Source organism: Balearica regulorum, chromosome 24, assembly GCF_011004875.1.
Source record: "Balearica regulorum gibbericeps isolate bBalReg1 chromosome 24, bBalReg1.pri, whole genome shotgun sequence".
Lineage (NCBI taxonomy): Eukaryota > Metazoa > Chordata > Aves > Gruiformes > Gruidae > Balearica > Balearica regulorum.
The window spans coordinates 2,479,697-2,503,589 of NC_046207.1; the positions used below are offsets into that span (position 1 = coordinate 2,479,697).

At 64.9% G+C, this 23,893-nt stretch overlaps 3 protein-coding genes across 5 annotated transcripts in view; 1 reads left to right on the forward strand and 2 right to left on the reverse strand.

Moving 5' to 3' along the window:
- Positions 1-23,893, reverse strand: part of CDK5R1 (cyclin dependent kinase 5 regulatory subunit 1) — a 122,235-nt gene that overhangs the window by 28,323 nt on the left and 70,019 nt on the right. The window lies entirely within an intron of this gene.
- FZD2 (frizzled class receptor 2) lies at positions 9,264-11,582 on the reverse strand. The gene has a single exon (XM_010305376.2). The coding sequence runs from the start codon at positions 11,115-11,117 to the stop codon at positions 9,444-9,446; it is 1,674 nt and encodes a 557-aa protein (XP_010303678.2). The 5' UTR covers positions 11,118-11,582; the 3' UTR covers positions 9,264-9,443.
- The window catches only part of GPATCH8 (G-patch domain containing 8), a 57,554-nt gene continuing 54,948 nt past the window's right edge, over positions 21,288-23,893 (forward strand). For 2 of the 3 annotated variants that reach the window (XM_075775462.1, XM_075775461.1), the window contains exon 1: positions 21,638-21,696. Coding sequence is in view for 1 of the 3 variants with exons in the window: in XM_075775460.1 (XP_075631575.1) it covers positions 21,652-21,696 (45 nt within the window). In the remaining 2 variants the exon portion in view is untranslated. Of the gene's footprint in view, positions 21,697-23,893 lie in introns of all 3 variants that reach the window. The other variant, XM_075775460.1, reaches the window with a different exon arrangement.

Genomic DNA, 23,893 nt, shown 5'->3' on the forward strand with positions numbered 1-23,893 from the left:
GGGTGGCGCAGGCAAAGGCACGGTGCCACCGCGCTGCCTGTGATCCATCCCTCCTTCCCTCCCTCCATCCCTCCATCCTTCCCTCCCTCCATCCCTCCATCCCTCCCTCCATCCTTCCCTCCATCTCTCCATCCCTCCATCCTTCCCTCCCTCCTTCCCTCCATCCCTCCATCTCTCCATCTCTCCATCCCTCCCTCCATCCCTCCACCCCTCCCTCCCTCCATCCCTCCCTCCATCCTTCCCTCCATCCCTCCATCTCTCCATCTCTCCATCCCTCCTTCCCTCCATCCCTCCATCCTTCCCTCCCTCCATCCCTCCATCCCTCCCTCCATCCTTCCCTCCTTCAATCCCTCCATCCCTCCCTCCCTCCATCCCTCCCTCCTTCCCTCCATCCCTCCATCCCTCCCTCCCTCCCTCCCTCCCTCCATCCCTCCCTCCCTCCCTCCATCTCTCCATCTCTCCATCCCTCCCTCCCTCCATCCCTCCATCCCTCCATCTCTCCATCTCTCCATCTCTCCATCCCTCCCTCCTTCCCTCCATCCCTCCCTCCATCCATCTCTCCCTCCCTCCCTCCCTCCCCCGGTGCCTCTCCCCGCACCCCAGGCCAAGGCAGGACAAGGCAGGCGGCGCTTGGCCGTGCTGGAGGCTGGTTTCCTCCCCTGCCTCCACCCTGCTGATGGTCGGGACGGGGACGGGGACGGGGACGAGGACGAGGACGAGGACGAGGATGAGGATGAGGAGGAGGATAACAATAATGACAATAATGACAATAATGACAATAACGACAATAACGACAATAACAATAATGACAATAACGACAACAATAGGTGGTTTGGGCCAAGGGAATATTTTGTTCAACCCGAATCGGCTGTTTTGGGGTGCAAGCGGTGGAACCAGGGTGTGTGGAAGTAGGGGTGCAGGGGCCGCGCGTGGCACGGGCACCGCCTTCGCACGCTGTGCGCGTGCACACGGGGGGGGCCCGGGGGGAGGGCGCGTGCGTGGTACGTGCGCACGCAACACGGGGAGCGTGCGCGGGGGTGCGCATCCGGGGGGGGGGTGTGCACGTGCACGGGGGCACATTACACACGCGTGGGGTTTGCACGTGCGTCTGGGGATCGTGCACGTGTGCGTGAGCGTGCGTGGTACAGGTGCATAAGGGTGCTGATGTGCACGCGCGTGTGCGTGCATGGCGTGGGCGTGCACCCAGGTGGGGCTGGGGGGGGGTGCACACAGCCAACACGTGTGCACACACGTGTACATGGTGCGTGCAGCGTGTGCGCCCCATGCTGCATGTGCACGGGCGTGTGCACGCGCAAGTGTGTGATTTGCACGTGTCGCGCACGTGGGCACACGTGCAGTGTGCGCGCACGCACGTGCGTGCATGGGCGTGGTGTACATGCATCGATTTGTGCATGTGCATGCACACACGTGTGTGGCGTGTGCGTGCACGTGCGTGTGCTTTGCGTGTGGGTAGGGGGCACGCCAGCGTGCTCCGGGTGTGCACCGCTCTGCACACCGTGTGTGTGCGCACAGATGGAGCTCCTATACGTCCGGGGGGGTGCGAACGTGCGGGGCGCGTGTGTGCACCCAAGCCTGCCGTGTGTGCACACGTGTGTGTTTTTAAGCACGCGTGGCTGCGAGGTGGTCGGTGGGTGTGAGCGTGAGCCGGGGTGTCCTCCTGGTGCCTGGGGGGGGGGAGCCGTGTGTGCGTGTGAGTGTGCGTTGGGTGCACACGTGTGTGCACGTGCTGCGCGTACCCGTACCGCGTGTGCACGGAGTGTGCCACGTGGTGTGCGGGATGCGTGTGCGCACCCATGTGCACGCGTGTGCACAGTGCCTGGGCACGCTCCTGTGCCTGCACGACACGCGGGTGCACCCATGGGTGACACGGCGATACCCCGGGGGCCGCACGGGGACGATGGTGACACCCGCCCCGGGGTGACCTGCGGTTCCCTCCCCAGAGCTCCTTGGTGGTCCCCCATGGGCACGTCCCCACTGTCGCCCCCAGCCCCAGCAGGAGCCGCCCCGCAGCCCGACCCCGGGGACGTAGCGGAGCCCCCACGTTTGGGGCAGGGCCGCGGCGCCGTCGTGGTGGAGCTCCGCGGTGGAGCTTGGCTGGGCCCCGGCCCGGTGGCCCCGGTCCCGGCCTGGTGTCCTGCTGCAGCTGGCTGGCTCCGGGAGAGCGTTTGATGGTGCCCGGACCCCGGCGTGAAGGTCCTGGGGAGCTGCCGCCACCGGAGGAACCTCTTCATCGTGGAGGGGCTCCGTCATCAGGGAAACCTCCATCGTGAGGAACCTCCACTGGGGGGAAACCTCCACCAAGGGGAAAAACTCCAGTGTAGGGTGAACCGCCATGGCGGGGGGAAGACGTCACGGTGGGGAACCTCCATCACCAGGGAAACTTCCGTCACGGGGGGACATCTGTCGTGGGGGTACCTTAATTTTGGGACAACCTCCATCTTGGGAGAACCTCCATCATGAGAGAACCTCCATCATGAGAGAACCTCCACCATGGTGGAAACCTTCATCGTGGAGGAACCTCCATCTTGAGAGAACCTCCATCATGAGAGAACCTCCACCATGGGGGAAACCTTCATCGTGGAGGAACCTCCCTCAGGGAAACCTCCACTGGGGGGGGAATTTTCATCGTGGGGGAAACCTCCACCATGGGGAAACCTTAATTTTGAGGGAACCTCCATCACGGGGAAGTCATCCATCATGGCGGAAACTCTCCATCATGGGGGAACCTTCGTCACAGGCTAAACCTTCGTTGTGGGGGAAGCTCCATCATGGGGAAATCATCCATCACAGTGGAGACCCTCCATCATGGGGAACCTTTGTCACAGGGGAACCTCCATCATGGGGAACCCCTGTGTCATGGGGGAAACCGCCATCGCGGGGGCACCTCCAGTGCGCGTGTGTGCTTACACGCGTGTGTATCCATGCTTGGGTGTGTGTGTCCACGCTTCCGTGTGCTGCTCCCTACTTGTGCACGCCCACGCCTGCGCTGTGCCCACGCCTGTGCACACACCCGTGTTCGGGCGGGCGGGTGCACGCCTACACGCGGGCACCCGCATGGCGCGCACACGTGTGTGCACGTGCATGCCCCCGTGTGCTCACGCGTGTGTGCACGGCCGCTCTGTTCGCTCCCCCCCCCGCACCAGGCCCCGGTTTGCGGGTGTCCCCGGGGCACACCGTGCCGCCGCCCCGGCACACGGCTCAGGCCCCCCCATGCGCACACGCGTGTGCGTCCCCACGGGGGAGCTCAGGGGCCACGGTGACCCCTAGGAAGTCCGAACACACGCGTGGCCACTTGCGCACACACGCGTGGCCATGCACACGCGTGGCCATCCCATGTGCAGCCCATGTTATACGTGTGCGGCCTCCCCACGCCCTCGGGGTCTTCCCTGCTGCACAGACCCATTTGCACACCCACTCACAAGCACGTCTGTGGTGTATGCATCCCCTCCTTGCATGTGCGTGTACACATCCACGCATTTCTCAAGCATACGCGCACCTCACACACCTACGCACGCTCACGCACCCCGTGCACGCACAGCCCTTGCACCCCAGCCCCACCGCACGCTCACACGTGCTCCATTATGTGCACACACGCAGACTGATGTGCTCCCCTTTCACTCACACTTGCTCTTTGTTGCATGCGGCTCCTTACACACCCACGGTCCCCGTTGCACACACACTGCCCTTTGCACTCCCCTTGCACGCACACTCACCCTTTCATTCACCCCCCTTGCACACTCAAGTGCCTCCCCCTTGCATGCACACTCCTGTTGCACACACATCCCATTGCACACACACATTCCCCTGGCATGGACACAGTCTCCTGTGCACACCCCATCCGTGTGCACACACGTACTCCTCTTGCACACCTTCCTTGCACAGACACTCTCCCCCTTGTACCCCTCAAAGCGCGCACCCTCTTTGCACGCCCCTACGCGCCTCACTCCCCTTCGCACACCTTCCATGGGCACGCACCCACAAATCCCCCCTTGCACACGCGCTCCCCCCCCATCCCCACTCCGCTGCGCACCCCCCCTTCCTCACACTCCCCCCCTTTGCACCCCCCCCTTGCACGCTCCCTCGCACACACACACAGTCCCCCTTCCACCCCCCCTTGCGCGAACACCCCCCCTCCACGCACCCCCTTTGCACGCCCTCCCCGCACACCCCTTTACGCGAACACACCCCCTCCTTGCACACGCACCCCCTTGCACACCCCGTTGCACACACACACCCCCCCCCTCGCCCACCCCCACCCCCCTTCCGCACCCCCCCCTTTTCCTTGCAAGGGGGGGCACACACACACACCCCCACACCCCCCCCCCTTGCACACGCACGTGTGTGTGTGTCCCCCCTCCCCTTGCACACGCACACTCCCCCCATCCCCACGCCCCGGGCCGGCTCAGCCAGCGCTGCCCGCCCGTAATGGGCTCCAGCTGCAAAAACATTCCCCGCATTCACAGGCCACGCTGCCTCCGGAGCTGCACCCCCCCCCCCCACAACGGGCCAGGCCGGATTCCTCCCCCACCCCCCCACAGCTCCCCACCCCCCTTTTGGGGGGGGGGGAGCTGTGGGGGGGTGGGGGAGGAATCCGGCCTGGCCGAGGCCTGCTGCACCGGAACCCTGTGGCCATGGGGTAGCCCCACAGCAGGGTCCCTGTGGGGTGGAAGTGGAGGGGGGGGGGTCTCTGCGTGCGTCCATCTCATCTTCTCCAGGGGTTACATCGGGATGGGGTTCCATGTCCGTCCTGTCCCGAGTCCATCCTTGCGCCTCCCCCCCTGCCCCCCGTTCATCATCCAAGAGGGATGCGGAGATGTTGGGCCGTTGTCGAGGACGTACACCGGGATACGGAGAGGGACCCCGCGCCCAACCGTCCCGTGTCCATCCATCCCATGTGTGGGGCGCTGGGATGGAGACGGGGTGCCACATCTGCGTGTCCCGTGTTCTCAAGGAAAAGATGCTGGGAATCCCATCTGCTCATCCCAAGTTCTCCAGGAGATGCTGGGATGGAGAGGTGGCCCCAACGTCCTCCGCTCCCGCACCCGTCAGGCGTGACCCCCAGCACGCAGACGGGGTCCCACGTCATTCCGGTGGGGCGGTGGGACGGAGACGTGTCCCGCATCCGCCCATCCCACATCGTCAGGGCAAGGTGGTGGGATGGAGACGGGATCTTCCATCTGCCTTGGGAATCCCAACCCTCGTTAGGGACATCCCTAATTGCCGGGGGGGGGTGTGTGTGGGTGCATCCTGCTTCCTCGCAGCTTCGTCTCCTTTAAGAGCGGCGCAGCGAGGAGCCGAATTTAGCCGGCGCGGCCGCCTGTCCTCGCTGGCGTCCGGCCAGGGCTCTGCCGGCCTCGGTGAGATCCCGCTCCAACACCCGCGGCCGGGGGTGACATCGGGGCTGGGGGGGGGCCGGGAACACCCAGGGGGACGTGCTCTGCTCGTGGCACCCATGGGTGCTGGCCCCCGTGGCCTCGGGTCCCTGCTGGCTTCTCCTCGTGGAGGTTAAGGCACATCAAGCCAGGAGCAGGCAGCTGCCTGCGAGTTGGGGACAGCCAGCGACGTCCCCACAGAGGCCCTGGGACCTGTCAGCCGTTACGGGCTCAGAGAAATGACCGGTGGGGACGCAGGACGTGTCACCCCGAGCTGTCCCTCACCACCTCCCTGCTCCCCGTCACCTCCCTCTGCCACCCCCCCGCGTCACTGCTGGGGACACAGGACGAGAGGTGGCGAGGGGGGACGGGGGGACAGGGGGAGGGGGACCCCACCGCCCCGAGGGACTTGTCACCGGGGCCGAGCTGGTGGGACCGGTCCCACGGGACAGAGGGGGGAGTCCCCGGGGGACAGAGGACGGGACAGGGGGCCTGGGGGCCGTGGGGACAGGAGACCTTGTGGCCGGCCCGTGGCCAGGGGACAGGAGCGACCGTGACCTGAGAGACAGGCGCACCGGGACAGCCGGTGCTGGGGACATCCCGTGACCTCTCCTTCTCCCAGTGAGACCAGTTCCTCTCCCCAGCATCCCCCTCCCTGCACTGGTTTCAGCCCCAGGGCTGTCTCCTTGCCCGGCCAGAGCCCAGCGCCATCACCCTATGGCTGACCCGACCGCGGCCGCTCCTCCTGGGGACGTCCCCGTCCCGTTCCCACCGGCACCAGCCCCGTGAGCCTCCCTGGGCACTGGTGTGATGAGTTGTGGGTGCTCTGGGGCTGGGCAGGGCGGGCGTTTGCCGGGGCAGGAGGGGCCGGGGTGCACTTTAATTGACTTCTGCCGCGTTGGGCAGCTGTGAAAACAGAGCGGGGCTCATTAGGGGACATCAAAGGACCCCCACCACGGCCGGGCGCGGGGACGCAGCGGGACCCGCCACCGGCGTTTGCTCCCTCTTTGCTTGGCTTAACAGAGGAAGAGGAGGATGGGAGGGCTGGGGCTCAGGCGTGTGCAGCGAGGAGGTCCCTGTCCCCCGTCCCCCGTCCCTGGGGTTAGCTGGACCTGGGGGGGACACGTTCCCTGGGTTAGCCAGACCAGGGTGACCTGTCCCCAGGGTGACCTGGACCCGTCACCAGGGTGAGCTGGACCCATCACCAAGGTGAGGGGACCCAGGGTGACCCGTCCCCAGGGTGACCCATCCCCAGGGTGACCCATCCCCAGGGAGATCCATCCTCGGGGTGACCTGTGCCCGGGGCCAGCCTGCCCCAGGGTGAGCCCTCCCTGGGGTGACAGATGGGGGACGGAGGGGACACACGCTGACCGTTGCTTGCAGACACCCTCCAGCTCCTTCCCCGCTCGGGCTGCAAATGGCTCCAGGAGGCAAAACCCTCCAAAAGTCCCCAAAAAAAGACCCTGGGCCGAGCCACACGGCTGCTGCGGGGGCAGGATCCGGCCCAACTCCCCCAGTTCCAGCTCAACCCCCCCCCAGACACCGCGGGACCCCGCGGGGACGGGGGACGCGGACACAGACCCCCCCAGGTGGGTCCCAGCAGCACCCATGGGGGTGCTCAGCACCCACAAAACCCAGCCGCTGGGCGCAGCCTCTGTAATCCCAGCTCTGTTTTCCAAAGCCGGGACGCTGAAGGCTTTAAAAAAAAAAAAAAAAAAAATTAAAAAAAAAAAAAATCATCTCCCAGCTCCTGCATTCCTGGGTGGAGAGTTTACATTCCCCCCGTCCCCCGGCGATCCGCGCTTCGCCTCTGGAAAACAAAGCGGCCTCGGGTGGGATCTGCCTTTCGGGGAGCGGGACCCTCCGACCCGACAATGGGAACCGGGCGATGGGCAGCACCCCCCGGGGCAAAGCACCCGGCACCAGGGCTGGATACGGCCCTGGGATCCCCCGCGGGAAGGGTGCACCCACCCGTGTGACGGCACCTTTGGGTGCACGGAATCGGAGGGTGCTTGGGGGTGTGTGGGGGGGGGGATGTCGTGTGTGCGTGTCCCCCGTCCCCGTCCCCTTGGCCGAAGCTCGTCCCGCCGATGGCATCACCAGCGCGGCTTCCCCCCGCCGGGGAGGGAGGCAAAGACATCGGCGGCGATAAAATCCATCGGCCCCTTTGAATTCCCAGTTCGAGAGCCACCGAAAGTGGGGAGGGGGTACGGGGGGGGGGTGGGGGGGGGCAGCCCAGCCCGGCCCTCAAACCGCTGCTCCAAACCGGGGCGGGGGGGAGAAGCGTGGATACGTTTCCCCCCTCTTCTCTCCCCCCTTCCAAGTCATCGTTGGAAAATTAAACCGGATCCAAAGAGTTTTTCCTTTCCAAAATGTGCGGGAGAGGCGCTGCCTTAACCCTTTCGGCTCCCGCTTTTCCCTTCCACGGAGAATTGGGATTTTTAAAGGAGTTTTGGGATCGGCCCGAGGTTTTGCTGAGGAAAAGGGAACGGCTCAACCGCCCCCCAACCCCCTTTTGTGCTCAGAGGATCCAAAAATCCCCCCAAACGATGAGGAACGAGAAGCTTCGGCGCTTCCCGGGGTCGGTTTTGGGGCACCCGTGGGGTCAGCGCTTCCCCGGCCGGGTCTCCCTCTCCATTTTGGGAAGAGTAATTTTTTTATTTTTTTTTTTCCCCCAATTCCAATGAAATCCAGCTGATTAAATCCATCCTTCCCCTCCCCGAGCTCCGCGCCAGCCCCCCTCCAGCTCAAACTCCCCGCAGCCCATCTCCAGCATCCCCCAAATCCCGACAAGCCGAACCGGAGCCGGGATCCGCTTTTCTCTGGAGACTCGGGATCGGGGCCCACGCGCAACCAAAAAAAAACCCCCACCCCTAATCCTATAGAAAATGTGAGTTATTTCCTCCGGGGGGGGGGGACAGAAGACCCCCCCCCCCCCAATCGCTGCAAACCAAAAAATCCCTATTTTGGGGGGTTAAATAGATATTTTTTTCCCCTGCAAAGCGCTTTGTTCCAGCCGGAGGGAGACGCTGGCTCATCCCCGGGGCACGATGGAAGCGGAGGGTCGTGCTGCTGCCCCCCACCCTCCGGCAGCACCCATGGGACCCCCCCCACCCTCATTTCAATCTTGATTTTTTTTTTTGTTTGAGGGGGGAAAAAACAGCCCTGAGGAATAAATGAACATTTTTGCTTTACTGATTTGTACTCGCAAAGGACTGGTTTAAAAAGTAATTTGGGAGGAAAAGTCTGCGGCCAAGCGGGGGGCTGGGGAGGGGGGGGAGGTACAGGCAGGGTGGTGCAGGCAGGGGGCAGGCAGAGACCCCAGCCCCGGCTGGCCGGGGGGGACACAGCCCCGTCACAGCATCCCTGGGGAGCGAGCAGGGGGGGGGGTTAATAAAAAAAAAAAAAAATCAACTTTCTTGGGGAGTTTCCAAAAAAAGAGAGGGAGAAAAATGGGATTTTTATTGGGTGTCCGTGTCCCCCCCCTTTTACCAGGGAGCGGGCAGGGAGCGGGCAGGGAGCGGGCAGGGAGCGGGCAGGGAGCCGGCTGTTCCCAGAGCCCGGCCCCGCAGAGGGGGGACCCAACCCGGGCAGCGGCGAGGGAGAGCGAGGATCCTCGCCAGGCTCGGCAGCTTTTTTCCTCCTTTCCCCCCTCTTTTTTCTCCTTTTTTTCTTTTTTCTCCTTCCCCCCTTTTTTCTCTTTTATTTTCCTCCCTTTTTTCTCCTTTTTCTCCCTTCCTTTTCCTCCTCTCCTTTTTCTCCCCTCCCTTTTCACCTCTTTTCCCCTCCTTTTTCTCCATTTTTTCCTCCTTTTCTCCATTTTTTCCTTTTTTTGTGTTTTAAATAGAAATATATAATTAAATTTACAAATGCTATTTACAGGTTTAATTACAAAAAAAAAAAAAAAATTTTTTTTTTTTTTTTCAAAGAGAAAGAGAGACACCCCTTAGACGTTAATAAATCTAAAAATAAAAAATATATAATAAAACCCCCCGAAAAAAAACGCAAGCCGAAGGGCGGCGGCGGCGGCCTGGCTGGGGTGGGGGGGGGTCACACCGTCGTCTCGCCCTGCTTGCTGTTGGTAAGTCGCGTGTAGAACTTCCTCCACGAGTGCAGGGTTTTACCCGACCATATCCAAAAGCCGGAGGTGATGCCCACGATGAGAGTCATGAGATACTTGATCATGTAGACGGTGAAATCGGGGGTCATGCGGGGGGTGAAGTGGAGCGGGCAGGGGATGGCCAAGCTCTTGCAGTTCTGGCTGATCCAACTGCGCTCCCAATGCTCGCGGAAAGCCTGCTCGTAGAAATAGCAAGCGATGACGATGGTGGCCGGGACGGTGTAGAGGACGCTGAAGACCCCGATACGAACCATCAACCGCTCCAGCTTCTCCGTCTTGGTCCCGCCATGTTTCATGATGGTGCGGATGCGGAAGAGGGAGACGAAGCCGGCCAGAAGGAAGGAGGTACCGATGAAGAGGTAGACGAAGAGCGGGGCCAACACGAAGCCCCGCAGAGGGTCGATGTTGTTGAGGCCCACAAAGCAGACGCCACTCAGCAGGTCCCCGTCGATCTGTCCCATGGCCAGGATGGTGATGGTCTTGACGGCCGGCACGGCCCAGGCGGCCAAGTGGAAGTACTGGGAGTTGGCCTCGATGGCCTCGTGGCCCCACTTCATGCCGGCGGCCAGGAACCAGGTGAGGGAAAGGATGACCCACCAGATCGAGCTGGCCATGCTGAAGAAGTAGAGCATCATGAAGAGGATGGTGCAACCTTCCTTCTTGGTGCCCTGTACCACCGTGCGGTAGCCGTCCTCCTGGAAACGCTCGTTGCAGACCACCCTCTCCTCCAGCACGAAGCCGGCGATGTAGGCCACCGACACCATGGTGTAGCACCCCGAGAGGAAGATGATGGGTCGCTCGGGGTAGCGGAAACGCTGCATGTCCACCAGGTAGGTGGTGACGGTGAAGAAGGTGGAGGCACAACACAAGACGGACCAGATGAGGATCCAGATACGGGCGAAACGGATCTCATCCTCGTTGAAGAACATGTGGCCGTCGGGACGGGTGGGCTCGCAGGGCGCCGCGCAGTCCTTCTCGCCCAAGAACTTGTAGTTGAGGTAGCTGGGCACCTTCAGCGCCCGCGGGCAGTGGAAGGGGTGGTCGAGGGTGGCATAACGAGGGGCGCCCGGGGTGCCCTGGCCGGCCAACGGCGTGGCGCTGGTGAGCAACGCCGGCGAACCGCCGTCTTCCGAATGGTTCTGCCCCACGCAGATCTGCTCGGCGCCGTGCCGGGGGAAATTCTCGCAACGTAATCGCTCCGGCCACTGGAAACCGAACTTATTCATGAGGGCTTCGCAGCCCTGGCGCGCTCGCTCGCAGATGGAGCGGCACGGCGGGATGGCCTGCTCCAACACCGTGCAGACCGGCGCGTACATGGAGCAGAGGAAGAACTTGAGCTCCAACGAGCACTGGACCTTCACCAAGGGGTAGAACTGGTGGACCTCCAACCCCGCGTCCTCCTGGTTGGTGTGACCCAGCAGGTTGGGCATGATGGTCTGGTTGTAGGCGATGTCGGTGCAGAGCGGGATGGAGATGGGTTGGCAGAAGCCGTGGTCGGGGATGGAGATGCCCTTCTCGCCGTGCAGCTGGCTCCGGCACGGCACCGGCAGGCTCAGCCCCGCCAGCAGCCAGGCCAGGACGGGCAGCACGCTGGGGGGGCCCATGGTGCCCCGAGCTGCTGCGCCCCGGATTTCCCGTGCCCGGCGCCCAGCCAGCCAGCCGGTCCTCCTGTCTGGATCCGCCGCCCCCCCCCGGTGCTGCCCGGACGGCTCCCGGTATCCCGCTCTACCGTGCGCGGCGGGACGGTCCCCGGTGCTCGGACGTGGCGCTCCCGCTGCCCGGACCAGACGTTCCCGGTGCTCCGCAGCGCTGCTCCCGCTGCCCACACTCGGTGCTCCCGGTGCTCCCGGTGCTTTCGCGGCGCAGCTCCCCGTGCCCGCTCCCGCAGCCCCGGGCGGGCGGTGGCGCTGGCGGGGTGCCGGGAAGGGGGGGGGGGAGGGAAGGGGGGAAAGAGGGGAGGAACGCTGCCCGGGGGAGGGGATACGGGGCGGTACCGGGGGGTACCGGGGGGTACCGGGGGTGCCGGGGGAGCGCAGCGGCCGCACCGGACGCTCCCGCCGCCTTTGTGCGGGGCAGCGCCGCGTCCCCGCCGGGCGGAGCGGCCCCCCCGAGCCCCGCCCCCCGCAGGGCCCCGCCCCCCCGTCCCGCCAATCACATTCAAACGGCGCGGCCGCCCCGCCCCCCCCGAGCCCCGCCCCCCGCCCCCGGGGGGTCACCGGGCCGGGGACCGGGAGGAGCGGGGGGCCCCCCCCCCCCCCCCCCCCCCCCCCGTCCGCAAAGTTTTTCCGCGCCGTGAAAAGTCCCCCCGCGGCGTGGGGTCGGGACGGGACCACGGTGAAAAGTCCCTGCCCGCCCCCCCCATGTCCTCTGCGCTGCCCGGGTTCCCCTGCGCCACCTCGGGTCCCCCGCGTCCCCCCACCCGTGGGGCCGCTCCCCCAGCCTCGGACCCACATCCCCCGCTGACACGCCGCTGCGGGTGCCCCGCTGTCCCCAGGTCCCCTTCAGGGTGCACCGGGGCAGGATTACCCCCCGCCCCCCCCCCGGATCCCGGCCGCCCCCCCGGAACAGGCATGCCGCGGCCCCGACACCCCTTGGTCCCCGGGTGTCACCCAGGCAGCGCCACCCCTCGTGGGGTGCCCACGGCCACCCTGGGGTGCTGCATCCTGCGGCCCCACCAGGCCACTGCCGGGTCGGGGGGGGCCGCGCCGTCCCCGCATCGTGGGGGACCCCCCCCCCCCGCGCCCTGTCCCGCACCGTGGCCCCGCACCTCCCACCCCAGCCGTGGGGAAGGGCACCTCTGTCCCCAAAACTGGGGGGGGGCCGGGACATACCGGGGAGGGAGCGGGGATACACCGGGGGGATCCGGGATGGGGGGGGGACACGACACACCGGGACACACCGGGGGGTCCGGGACATGCTGGGGGGAGCTGGGGGGGATCGGGGGGGGGGGACCGGGACGGATCGGGGGGGGGGGGGGCTGGGACCCACCGGAGACTCTCGTCGGGGGGAAAGAAACTGCGGGCAATCCCCCCAGATTGGGGCAGCGGGATGGGGGGGGGGGGCCCTTCCCAAAGCACCGTCCCAGGGAAGGGGCGGGGGGGGGGGCCATGGGGGGGGAACCTGGCGGGCAGCCCAGCGCCCCCATCCCGCTCCTTTCTGGGGGGGGCGAGGGGCTTTCTGCTGGCTGCCTGCCCCCTCCCTCCCTCCCTCCCTCGCTTTCTCTCCCTTTCCTGTAACTTAAGCTTTTGTTGTGAGCAGGAGAAACCCGGGCTGCCGTGAAAAGAGGGCCCCACCGCCTTTCAGAGCGTAATTGAAACCATTGCGCGGCTCCTGGCCGAGGGGGAAGGGCAGGGGGGGCTCCAGAAATCAAAGCTGAGGTTGGGGGGGGACACACGATGCGCACCCGCTCCCGGCACCCGCGCCCCCCCCTCCTCCCCATCGGCTCTCGCAGCCCGGACGTGCCGGTTGTCACCGCGACTGGGGGCTCCCCGACTTGCGAAGGGCTCGGGGATGGAAGGGAGAGGTCCCCGCGGACGAGGCCGGGACGGCGGTGCCGTGCAGTGAGCTGCGGGTGCCAGCGGCTGGGCGCCCACCCGTACCCCGTACCCCGTACCCCGGCTGGGGCACCCAGGGGTGCTGCCTTTGGGGACCGTGCCGAGCCCACGGCCGCCATGCTCCGAGGAGGGCGGCTGGGCACGACCGAAGCTTGGCGGCCGCCCAGCGAGTCCCCGGCCGGGGAGGCTGCTGGCGAAGGGCCTGGCAGGGCGCCGGCTGCGGGGGCCGGAGCTGAGGCCGGATCCTGGCGAGCGGCAGCCTCCCGGCCCGTTCCCGGCTCCCCGTTTGCAGTGGCTCCTCCGGCCGCAGCTCCCCTCGGCCCCACGGGTGCAGGGTCTGGCTTGGGTGACTCCCCTCGGTGTCCCCAGCCTCGGTGGCCTTCATCCCAGCCCCGCCAGCTGGGGACGGGGACAGGGACAGAGGGGCTGCGGGGGTGTCTGCGCAGCCACGTGGGTCTTGGCTTCCTAAAAGCTTTGGATTTTGGCTTCTTTCCGGGGTGGGGGGATATCACTTCCAGAGGGGGTGTCAGGGGCTGTCCCCATGCTCCCCATCCTCCTGGGTGCTGTGGGGTGCTGGTGGCTCAGGACGGGGGGTCCCCAGGGACACACAGGGACATGCTCCTACCTGGAGTGGGTGCCCAACCCTCCTGGGGAGGGGGGGAAACCTGGAGCAGACCTGCCAGCCAGCCCTGGGAGGGACCTCTCGGTGGGCTGGGGGTGTCAGGGGACACCCCAGGGAGGCAGCCGGTGGGGTCCTGCCCGCTCAGGGTTGTCCCCTTGCAGGGGACATGCAGGGTGGCCAGGGAATCCCTTTGGTCCCCTTCGTCCCCGTCACCAGGCTCCCAGCCCCGGTGCCCAGGCGCTGCCAGGGGCGTGCTGGGTGGGAGAGGGTCCTGCCCCCTCCCCGAAAGCTTTCCTGTGGGGGTCTGGGGTTGGTGTCCTGGGGAGAGGGGACCCTGTGAGGACAGGGACACATCCTGACACCCAGCAGGGAGGGTGGGTGCTGCCAGCAGGCCGGGCTGGGCGTTACTGGGAGTACGGGGCCAAGTCCAGCTCCCCCCGGGGCTCCCTCTCACAGCCCCCCCCAGGAGCTGCTCGGGGTGGGGGGAACCCAGGAGTCCAGATCCCCCCACTGCTCCACTCTCACTTCATCCCAGTACAGCACTGGGGGATGCTGGTGGGCACCCGGTGCTGCCAGTCGCCTGCCCCCAGCCCCCCAGGGGCCCCAGGTCGCTGCCTGCCAGGGGATGGATGGCCCATGGGTGCCGCCACCTCCAGAGGGGCCGGCGGCTCCGATGTCCCTGTTGGAGCAGGACACGGTCCCCGTGCACCCCTCCAGTGCCACAGGGTGTCAGGGTGCTTGTGGGGTCCCCCCTGCACCCAGAAGGGCCAGGGGTGGGGGAGACAGGTCCTGGCCCTGGATCCCCGGCAGCACCCCAAGCGGTGCCCAGCACCCCCGGCCCAGCCGTGGGCAGCTCTGGCCCCTCTCCGAGCTCCTCCCCGGGGACAGGAGCCTGCAGACCCGCGGGTGACGCTGGGGCTGGCACGGCCGCTAGCACTGGCCCCGCACACTGCCCCACTCTTGGGCCGGTGGCCAGCACCGCTCAGGAGGGCGATATTTTTTGGAGGGGGCTCTGGCAGCACCAGCTCCCACCACCCCCGTGCCTGGGGGCTGGGCATGGAGAAGGGTGAAGCAGAAATCGGGGGGGGGAGGGGGTGGAGCGGCTGCGCCAGGCGATGCCAGGCAGGACGGGGACCCCCGGGGGTCCCCCAGGAGCTCAGAGGAAGGGCCCCCCTGGCCCCCGCCCTCAGCTTTGTTTCACACTTAAGAGCCTCTAATTAAAACCAGCCACAAAAGCCCTGGCTGGCGGCAGGCTCAAGGTGCCAGCGGAGGACGGGGGTCCGTCACCAAGGGAACAGAGAGGGATGCGGGGCCCCCAGAACGGGCACCGCGGGGCCCCCCTGCACCCCCGTGCGTGAGCGGGCACATGTGCGCGTACACACGCACACACACGCGCGCGTGCACACGCACACGCAGCGCCGGGCAGGAGGGGTGAGCATGGGGATGTGGCAGCGGGACTGGGGGGTCGAGGGGTGCTGGGGGGTGACGGTGTTGGGGGTGCTTGTGTGACAGGTCTGCTGGCACGTGTGCGCGCGTGTGTTTGCGTGCCTGCGCCCACGCACGCTGACCTGTGGGGTAGGGAGGGCAGGAACCAGTGCCTGCTGTTCTCAGGCCTGGTTTGTACTGGTCTAAACTGGTCTAATGGCTCCAAGGGGTGGGAGGGGTCTGTGAGCAGCACTGGCCAGGTGGGCTGGGGGTGGGGTGTGAGCCGAGCCCTGGGGTACCTGTGGGGTGAGCCGTGGGGTGAGCCGAGCCCTGGGGTACCTGTGGGGTGAGCCGTGGGGTGAGCTCAGCCCTGGGGTACCTGTGGGGTGAGCTGTGGGGTGAGCCGAGCTCTGGGGTACCTGTGGGGTGAGCTGTGGGGTGAGCTCAGCCCTGGGGTACCTGTGGGGTGAGCCGTGGGGTGCCCCAGCACCGGGGCAGTCCTTGCTGCTGGTGCGGCCACCACCGGCAGACACCGGGCAGCGTGTTAACCGTACCCCCGCACCTGGAGGGTCGCCGGGCTGGGACCAGAGGGCTGATGGTGACCCCAGGAGCGGGTGCAAGGAGCCGGGGGGGGACAGACCCCCACCGAGGGGAAGGTCTGACTGCCCGGACACCCAGAGATGCCGCAGCGTCTCCCCGACCTCCACTCGGTGCCGGTGGGGGACAAACCCCACCCCGAGCCGGGCCGGCAGGACGCTGGCCCGCGCCAGCCGGGGCGGCGCGCGAGGGGAAGCTGGCTTAAGCGCACCTTGACCTTCCTGGCAGGGGAGGGATCCCTTCAGCTTGTCCGACACGTCTCCTGCCAGCGCCCGGTATTGAAAGCGCGACGAGCTCGCGCGCGGAGGAGCCGGCATGAAAAGGCAGCTTAGGCATCTCCTGCTGCGAGAGATGGATTAGGGGCTTCGGGGAGGGCCGGGGGGACAGCGAGAGGCACAGCCACCGTGGCGTGCTGGGGCCAGGCTCCATGCCGGAGGCCGCTGGGCAAGAGCGGGCACGGCCGGGCACGGTGCCGCCGGCCACCACCTCGCTGCATCGTGGTGAGAGACGGGGGCAGCGGGCCAGGCCCGGCGGGGCGGGATGCTGGGGGCTCCCCTGAACGGAACACGGGAAGCGAGAGGGACCGTCCCGGCTCGGAGGGGGACGGGCGGGCAGGGGCTGGGGCACCCGGGGCTGGCAGCCCCACTCCTCCTCGCGGCCCCGACCCCCCCCGGCGGGACCCCAAGGCATCCGCCGCCCGGTCCCTCAGCTGTCGCTGTCAGGAGGACGCGGTATTTTTAGAGGCACCCGGGGACTGGCAGGTCAAGCGGTGACAATTTTTGCCCATGGAAGCGGGCGGTGCGAGGTGGGGGTGGCGGGAGGCTTTGCGACCCCACCAGCCCCCAGGAGTTTGCCCTTTTGCTCTGATTTGGGGTCGGAAATGTCCCACTGGGGAGGGAAGCCCCCGGCGCTGGCAACGGGTCCCCGTCGGGTGCGGGGTCTGCGTTCGCAAGGCGGTGACAGCAAAGTCCCCCCCAGGGCTGTTCCCGGTGTGTGGGGTGGGGGCGGACGTCCCTGGTGGCCCCCACGGTGGGGGTGCCCTGCGGGAGGGATGGGGTGTCCCCGTGGCCGTCCCTCCCCGTCCCGGGAACAGCTGTGCCCCTGGCCATGGTGGGGGGACCCTGCCAGCACCGGGCATGTGACAGGAGGTGACAGAGCCGGCTGCTATTTATACCCGGCCCTTGTCAGGGCTGGGTGTGGGGACGCAGGCGAGCCCACGCCACGGGCCCAGGGTGGTCCTCAGGGTCCCTTGGGTGCCCATCTGCCCCCCAGTACCACCCAAATCCTCTCTTGTAGGCTGGGGGGGACCCTGCAGGGGGGCCATGAGGCCCATTCCTGCCCCCACAGTGTCTCACGGCCACTCCAACTGTCCCCAGCCCACCGGGGACGCTGAGCCACCCCTGTGCCCAAAGCAGGCACAGCCTGTGCCCGACAAGGACGTTGAGCTGTCCCTGTGCCCGAGGGTGGCACTGAACTGTCACCGTGCCTGACAGTGGCACGAAGCTGTGCCCAGCAAGGTCACTGAGCTGTCCCCATGCCCCATGGAGGCACAGAGCTGTGCCCAACAGGGACATCGAGCTGTCCCTGTGCCCAGTGGGGACACAGAGCTGTGCCCGATGGGCCATCCAGAGGGACCTGGAGAGGAGGGCCCGTGTGAACCGCACGAAGTTCAACAAGGCCAAGGTCAAGGTCCTGCACATGGGTCAGGGCAATCCCAAGCATAACTCCAGGCTGGGTGAAGAATGGATGGAGAGCAGCCCTGAGGAGAAGGACTGGGGGGTGTTGGGGGACAAGAAGCTCGACATGAGCCAGCAACGTGCACTCACAGCCCAGAAAGCCACCCGTGTCCTGGGCTGCATCACCAGCAGCGTGACCAGCAGGTCGAAGGAGGGCATTGTGCCCCTCTGCTCCACTCTGGTGAGACCCCCCTGCAGTACTGCATCCAGCTCGGGGGTCCCCAGCACAAGAAGGACATGGAGCTGTTGGAGCCAGGCCAGAGGAGGCCACGGAGATGATGGGAGGGCTGGAGCACCTCTGCTCTGGAGACCTCAGGCTGAGAGAGGTGGGGTTTTTCAACCTGGAGAAGAGAAGGCTCCAGGGAGACCTTCGAGCCCCTTCCAGTCCCTGAAGGGGCTCCAGGAAAGCTGGAGAGGGGCTGGTGACAAGGGCAGGGAGTGACAGGCCAAGGGGAATGGCCTGAAGCTGCAGGAGGGGAGATGGAGATGGGAGGGGAGGCAGAAATCCTTCCCCATGAGGGTGCTGAGGCCCTGGCACAGGGTGCCCAGAGAAGCTGTGGCTGCCCCTGGCTCCCTGGCAGTGTTCAAGGCCAGGCTGGATGGGGCTTTGGGCAACCTGGGCTAGTGGAGGGTGTCCCTGCCCATGGCAGGGGTGGCACTGGATGGGCTGTGAGGTCCCTTCCCACCCAAACCTGTGATTCCATGATCCTATGGCATTGACCTGTCTCCATGCCCGACGGGGATACTGAGCTGTCCCTGTGCCCAAGGGTGACACTGAACCATCCCCATGCCTGACACTGGTATGAAGTTGCACCCAACAAGGACACTGAGCTGTCCCCGTGCCCCACGGGGACACTGAGCTGTCCCCACGCCCAGCCACTCCAGGTGAGGGGGTACTGGGGGCGCAGAGCGGGCAGGTTTGTCCCCCAGCAGGCACAGGTCCCCGTCGGGGACACGTCCTCAGCAGGCACAGGCCCTCGCTGTGAGCGGAAGCCGACGGGGGGCTGTTCCTTGTGGGCCCCCACCGGCTCCCTGCTCTGTGGCAAGCGGCGGGGGCCGGGGGGCCGCAGCCCCCGCACAAAGCTGCTTTACATGAGAAGAGGGGCCCAGGCGGCTGCAGCGCTGGCCTCCGCCTCCCGGCCCCCGGCCTGCAGAAAGGGGCCTCCTCCGTTCCCGGTTCCCAGCCTCCTCCTGCTCGCACACGTGCTCACACTCACAGCCATAGGTACACGCCGCACACGTACACGCTCGGGGTCTGGGGTCCCCTGGCCTGGGGACACTGTTCTCCTCGAGCACCTCAGGCAGAGAAGCCTGAGCCCTCCCAGGGCTGCCCCCCAAAGCGGGGTCAGCGCCTGCCCCAGGTCCCCGCTGCCACAGCTGGGCTCCACTCACCCCCATAGCACGGAGGGAAACTGAGGCAGGGGCTGAGGGGCCTCAGGCAGCACCAAGGAGGGCACCCAGCCCCAGGGTGGGGGCCACCCTCCTCCCCAGCTCAGCACCCCTGGGGTGCCAGATCTCCCTCACCCCAAAGCCCAAGCAGGCAGGGCTGGGTGCCCCCCACCCATCGGTAATGATGAGCACCCACTGTCTTCATGCACCCAGCAGGGTGGGGGGGCACATCAAGAAGGGGCGTAAACCATCAGCACCCCCGGGTCCTGCTGGGGGAGCTCCCACCCTCCCCAGGGGGTGCTGGCACACATGCTCCCTGCCCCGGGGCTTGTCCCACCTGGCTTAAAACGGCTCCATCTCCCTGTAGGGCCACGTCCAGCTCAGCACCCCACGGTGGGTGGGGGGCCCAAGGTGTGGGTGGGGGTCCCACTGCCCACCTGGGTGGAGTAGGAGCTCCCTCTCGTGGGTACAGCCCTGGTGCTGAGCAGGGCCCAGGGTGCCCACCCAGGACCCACAGGTGGGGTGGCTGCAGGACACACGTGTCCCTGCGACTGAGCCACCCACAGAGCCACTCCACTCGGTTGTGGGTAGGCTCCTGCGGCAGGGGTCCTGGGTCCACCCTGCCCCCCTGGACCCATCTGGGTGCTTCAGGAGGACGAGGCAGGGACAGTCCCCTCCTGGAAGGAGGAAGGCTGCTGCTCCCCTCTGTGCCTCAGCTTCTCCACCCTCATGGGGCTAAGCTGCAGGGCAGTCCTTGGGGCACAAGGAGCCACAGGGAAGTCAGCAGGGAGAGAGACTGCGACCTGTGGAGGAGAGGCAGAGGCCTGGCAGCTCCGAACCAGCAGCCGCCCCTCACCCAGACGGGTGGGACCACAGCCTTGATGCAGGATGAGATGGGTGACCCCCGGCGCTGAGGTGTTTGGGGGGGTGCAGATTAAGGCACAGACAGGCATGGCATCATTAGGACCTTTTTAGGGCAATGAGAAGCAAATTCAAGCACGTTTCTGCCCAGCAAAAGCTCTCACAGCCGCTCTGCGATGCAGAGGTCCCAGCTCTCAACCACAAGATCCTCCTCAGCACACAGGGCTGCTGGTCCCTGGAGAGAGCCAAGATTAGGGGGACTTCCCAGGGGGATTTCTGCAGGGCTGCTGAGGTGGGACAGCAGGACGAGGGCAGCATCCCTCTTAGCAAGTTAGAGGGAGCTCCACGCAGGAGTTCTGGCAGCACAGCCCAGCCTGGCACACTGCAGTAATAGATCAAGTCAGCCCTGCTACGAGCTACGCTGCATAGCACAAAGCACGACCACCGCTTCGGCCTCCCCTGCATCCGACCCACAGCCTTGCTGCGCAGGGCTCACCGTCACAGGCATTCACCTCATCGACAGGTTTGGTGGCGCACATGGAGGCACGGTCTGGTGAACACGCTTCAGACAGGCCTGTTTCTGAACTCCTGTCTCATCACCCTGCCTCGATGAGGCGGCAGAGGGCAGCACGCAAGCAGGATCCAGGCAGCGAGGCTTCTGGTGAAAGAAAAGGAATGAATGGGGAGACAGATGGAATCCGGTTTTCCTGCTGTCAGGGCCGGCGGAGAGACGGCGACACACGCCGCCATGCTCAGAGACAGCTGGTAACAGCTGTGATGGTGGATGGAAAAGCAGGGCCTCATCTGCCACGGCCCCTGTGCTCAAAGGCCTGTGGGCTGCTGTGAGACAGAGACCCCAGGCATCGTGTGTGCAGGCCCCGGGGCACTGCTCCTCTGCCACCACATACGGGGACCTGGCTATGCTTGCACAAGCCAGGCACGCGTCTCCCTGCTCAGGGGTGATGAAAAGCCCCTGCAGCCTGGCTGAAGGCCTGGGGTGGGAGCAGGGCTACAAGCATGGCTCTGCCTGGCCCCTGGCACCGTGCTTCGCCTCAGGGTTGGCTCCGAGCACCATGATCCAGCTCAGACTTTGCACTGGGCAACACGGCCTACCTCAGGGCTGGCCCCAGGCCCCGTCAGCCGCCTCAGGGCTGAGCCCCGGCCCCAGGCTAGCGGGGCCAGGGCCCTCCCCCCCGCCCCCCCCAGCCCCGCTCCCGCCCGGGCCCCTCAGGCTCTGCGCACGCGCCCCCTCGGCAACCAACGTGACCCGCGGCGCACGCCAGGGGGCGGTGGCGATCCCGTGTTTCTATTGGTTCGTACCGCCATCACTCAAAAGGCTGAGGCAACTCTATTGGCTAGGGTCGGGAGTGCGGGAAGGCTGAAGTGGGGATCGCGCCCGCCCCTGTCCTGCGGGTCGCGTTCTCACCGCCTGACTCTGCGCATGCTCACAGCGGCACGCGGGGACGCCGGGCGCCCCGTGCTACAGCAGCTCGCGCCCTCGTTGGATGTCAGGGTGCACGCGCAGGCGGGGAGTCGCGCATGCGCAGTGCGCGCTCCGTTCCGAACCGCAGCGGGGCTCGGGGGGGGGGGGGGGAACACACGGACACACACGACCCGCCGCGGCGGGGGCGGCTTAACGGTACAGCCGGCGGTGCCTGCTGCCCTCCGGTGCTCCGGCAGCCCCCTGGTCAGCGGGCTGGCTCTCGCTTGCAGCCTCGTCCGGCCCCCCCAGCAGCGAGCCGCTCCCGTGCCGCCGCCAGGACGTCCGCGGGCCGCGCACGTGACCTGCCGCGCCGCGCATGCGCAGAGAGAGCCGGGGCGGCGGGGGCGGGGCGGGCGCGCTGCCGCGGCGCGGGCGGCGCTGAGGGAAGGCGGCCGGAGGCGCGGGGCCGAGCCGGGCCGGGCCGGGTTGGGCTGAGCTGAGCTGAGCTGAGCGAGGAGGCGGCGGCGCAAAATGGCGGACAGGTTCTCCCGCTTCAACGAGGACAGGGACTTCCAGGTAACGGCCGCGCCGCGGGGGCGGGCGGGCTGTAACTCTACCCCGGGTGGCCGCGGCCCCCTCAGGCCGGGGAGGGCCGCTCCCCCCCCCCCCCCCCCCCCCCCCCCCCCGCCTCTCCTCACCCCGCCGGGGCTTTGTGCGTGGGCCCGGTGCTCCGCGGCGGCCGGTAACGACACAAAGACGCGAGCGCGGGGGGCCGGGGCGGGCTGTCAAGGTGACCCGCGGGAGGGGGCCGGCCCGGGGAGGGGGACAGCGGCCGGCCGTGGCGTAAGGGCGGCGGGGCTGAGCGTTCCCCGCGGAGGGGGCTGGCGGGGGCTCCCCTCCCCGCTGAGGTAACCCTCACCCGCGGGAGCGTGGGGCTTAGTGTTTGTTTGGTTTTGGTTGGGGTGGTTTTTTGTTTTGTTGTTTTTTTGGTTTTTTTTTTTTTTTTTTTTTCCGGTCGTTTTTACGGTCTGTTAGGCCGGAGGCGGGGCGGGAGCGGCAGCCCGGAGGGATGCGGGTCGGGCCGCCGCCTCACCGCGGGGCTCCCCGGCTGGGGGCTGCCCCCACCCCGGCCAAGGCATCCCCGGCTCTCCGGCTGCCCCCAGGTGTGCCCGCACCCCCTTTGTGCAAAACACCTTTTCCTCCTCTTATCCCCCCCCAAGAAAGCGTTAGTATTTCGACGTAATTAACGCCACTGTTGCTGTTTTAAAGGGGATTTAAATAAGCAATGGAAAAATTAACGTTGACTCGTTAAGCTTAAACAATGACATTTTGTTTTCTGACTTCAGCCCGCGAGAGTCTTGATGTTAGAAAGAAAAACAAAAGGAGTGAGAATAAATGCAGCTGGAGAGCAGCTATTGATGAGCTTTTATGTGTCGTCCTTGTTTCAGGAGCCCGAAGTTGGAATAGTGCTTTTCACCCAAACTCATGCTTTTCAGCTAAAGATCTGGGAGGTTTTTTTATAGTTGCGGAGCTTGCGTAATTCTACTTCGTGTAGCATTAAGGTGCAGTCTTGAAAGCAGTCAGGATGTCCAGTCGTAATTAATTTGTGTTTTTCCTTCTGGATGTTTTAGGGGATGCATGCTTCATAAGTTGTTATTAAACCGTGTTAGAAACACCCGAGAAAATATATATCAGTGTGGTTGACTGCACTGTTTGCATTACCTTATCTGTGGACTGTAGGCATGGCTTCCTAACGCACCCTTAAACACGGGGACTGATTTGCATCGTTCACTTCATTACGTGAAGAAATGAGTCTTAATTAATATTGAAATGGTCTGATTTAGTTTTCGAAGTTCCTGTTTCAGGAAGCGGAGTGAGCCAGATCTTGGGTTTGAAAATACGTTCCTTGTCATAGTTTGCTTTGGGAGGACAGAGAGATGGGGAACCTAAAACAAGTCGGGTACTGCAGGATATACCCAAGAAACATTTAAGCTCTGCAGTCGTGTATTACACAACTTGTTCACATGTGCTTTTTGCTCAGTGTCCTTGTTCTTGTCCCTTTGTGGGGCAACCCCTACGTAAAAAAAATAATTGTAGCAGCAAAACCTGTTACTGTGTCATTGCTCTGGTCATGCACGGAGAATTTGTAGTGATGTCAGAGAGGAAACAGGGCTCCATTACCCAATGCCGAAATCTTAAAAGCTGCCGAGCGCGCTCAGAAACAATTGCCTGGTTACAATCCTGTTTTTCCTTGACTTTAAAAAAGGGCGCTGTTTTTAATTGGGACTTTATCTGTGCCAAATAGCAGGTTTTCGTTGTCTTTTTCCATAGACTAGAGTAAAAAATATAAAGGTGGGGCTTGTTTTTATAGTAGGGTAACTCCTCTCTTCTTCCTGAAAATTTGCCAGTGAGAAGACCTTTTATTTTGTGCGTTAAAGCCTCCTTTGAGGGAAAAGTGGAATCGGTCCTCTGGGAAGAACAATTTGGAGTTGGTTAGGGCTTGCAGAGGACTCAACATGAAAACGATGAGCTATGAAAAAGCTAATTAGAGGGAGACTGGGCCCAAGTATTTTGGCCAAGGTCGCACTGAATTGGTGGGAGCTCAAGTGCCTGTACATGTACCCCTGACAGTTGGTCAGTCTGATGGAGGAAGGCTTTTTGAACCTTATTTTTCCTTCTTCTTCATCAAAATCGTTTTCAGAGAAGGTTTTTTTACTTTTTTCCCTCTATATATTTAGACAAAGGTCACTTGAGATACAACACCGATGTGGAA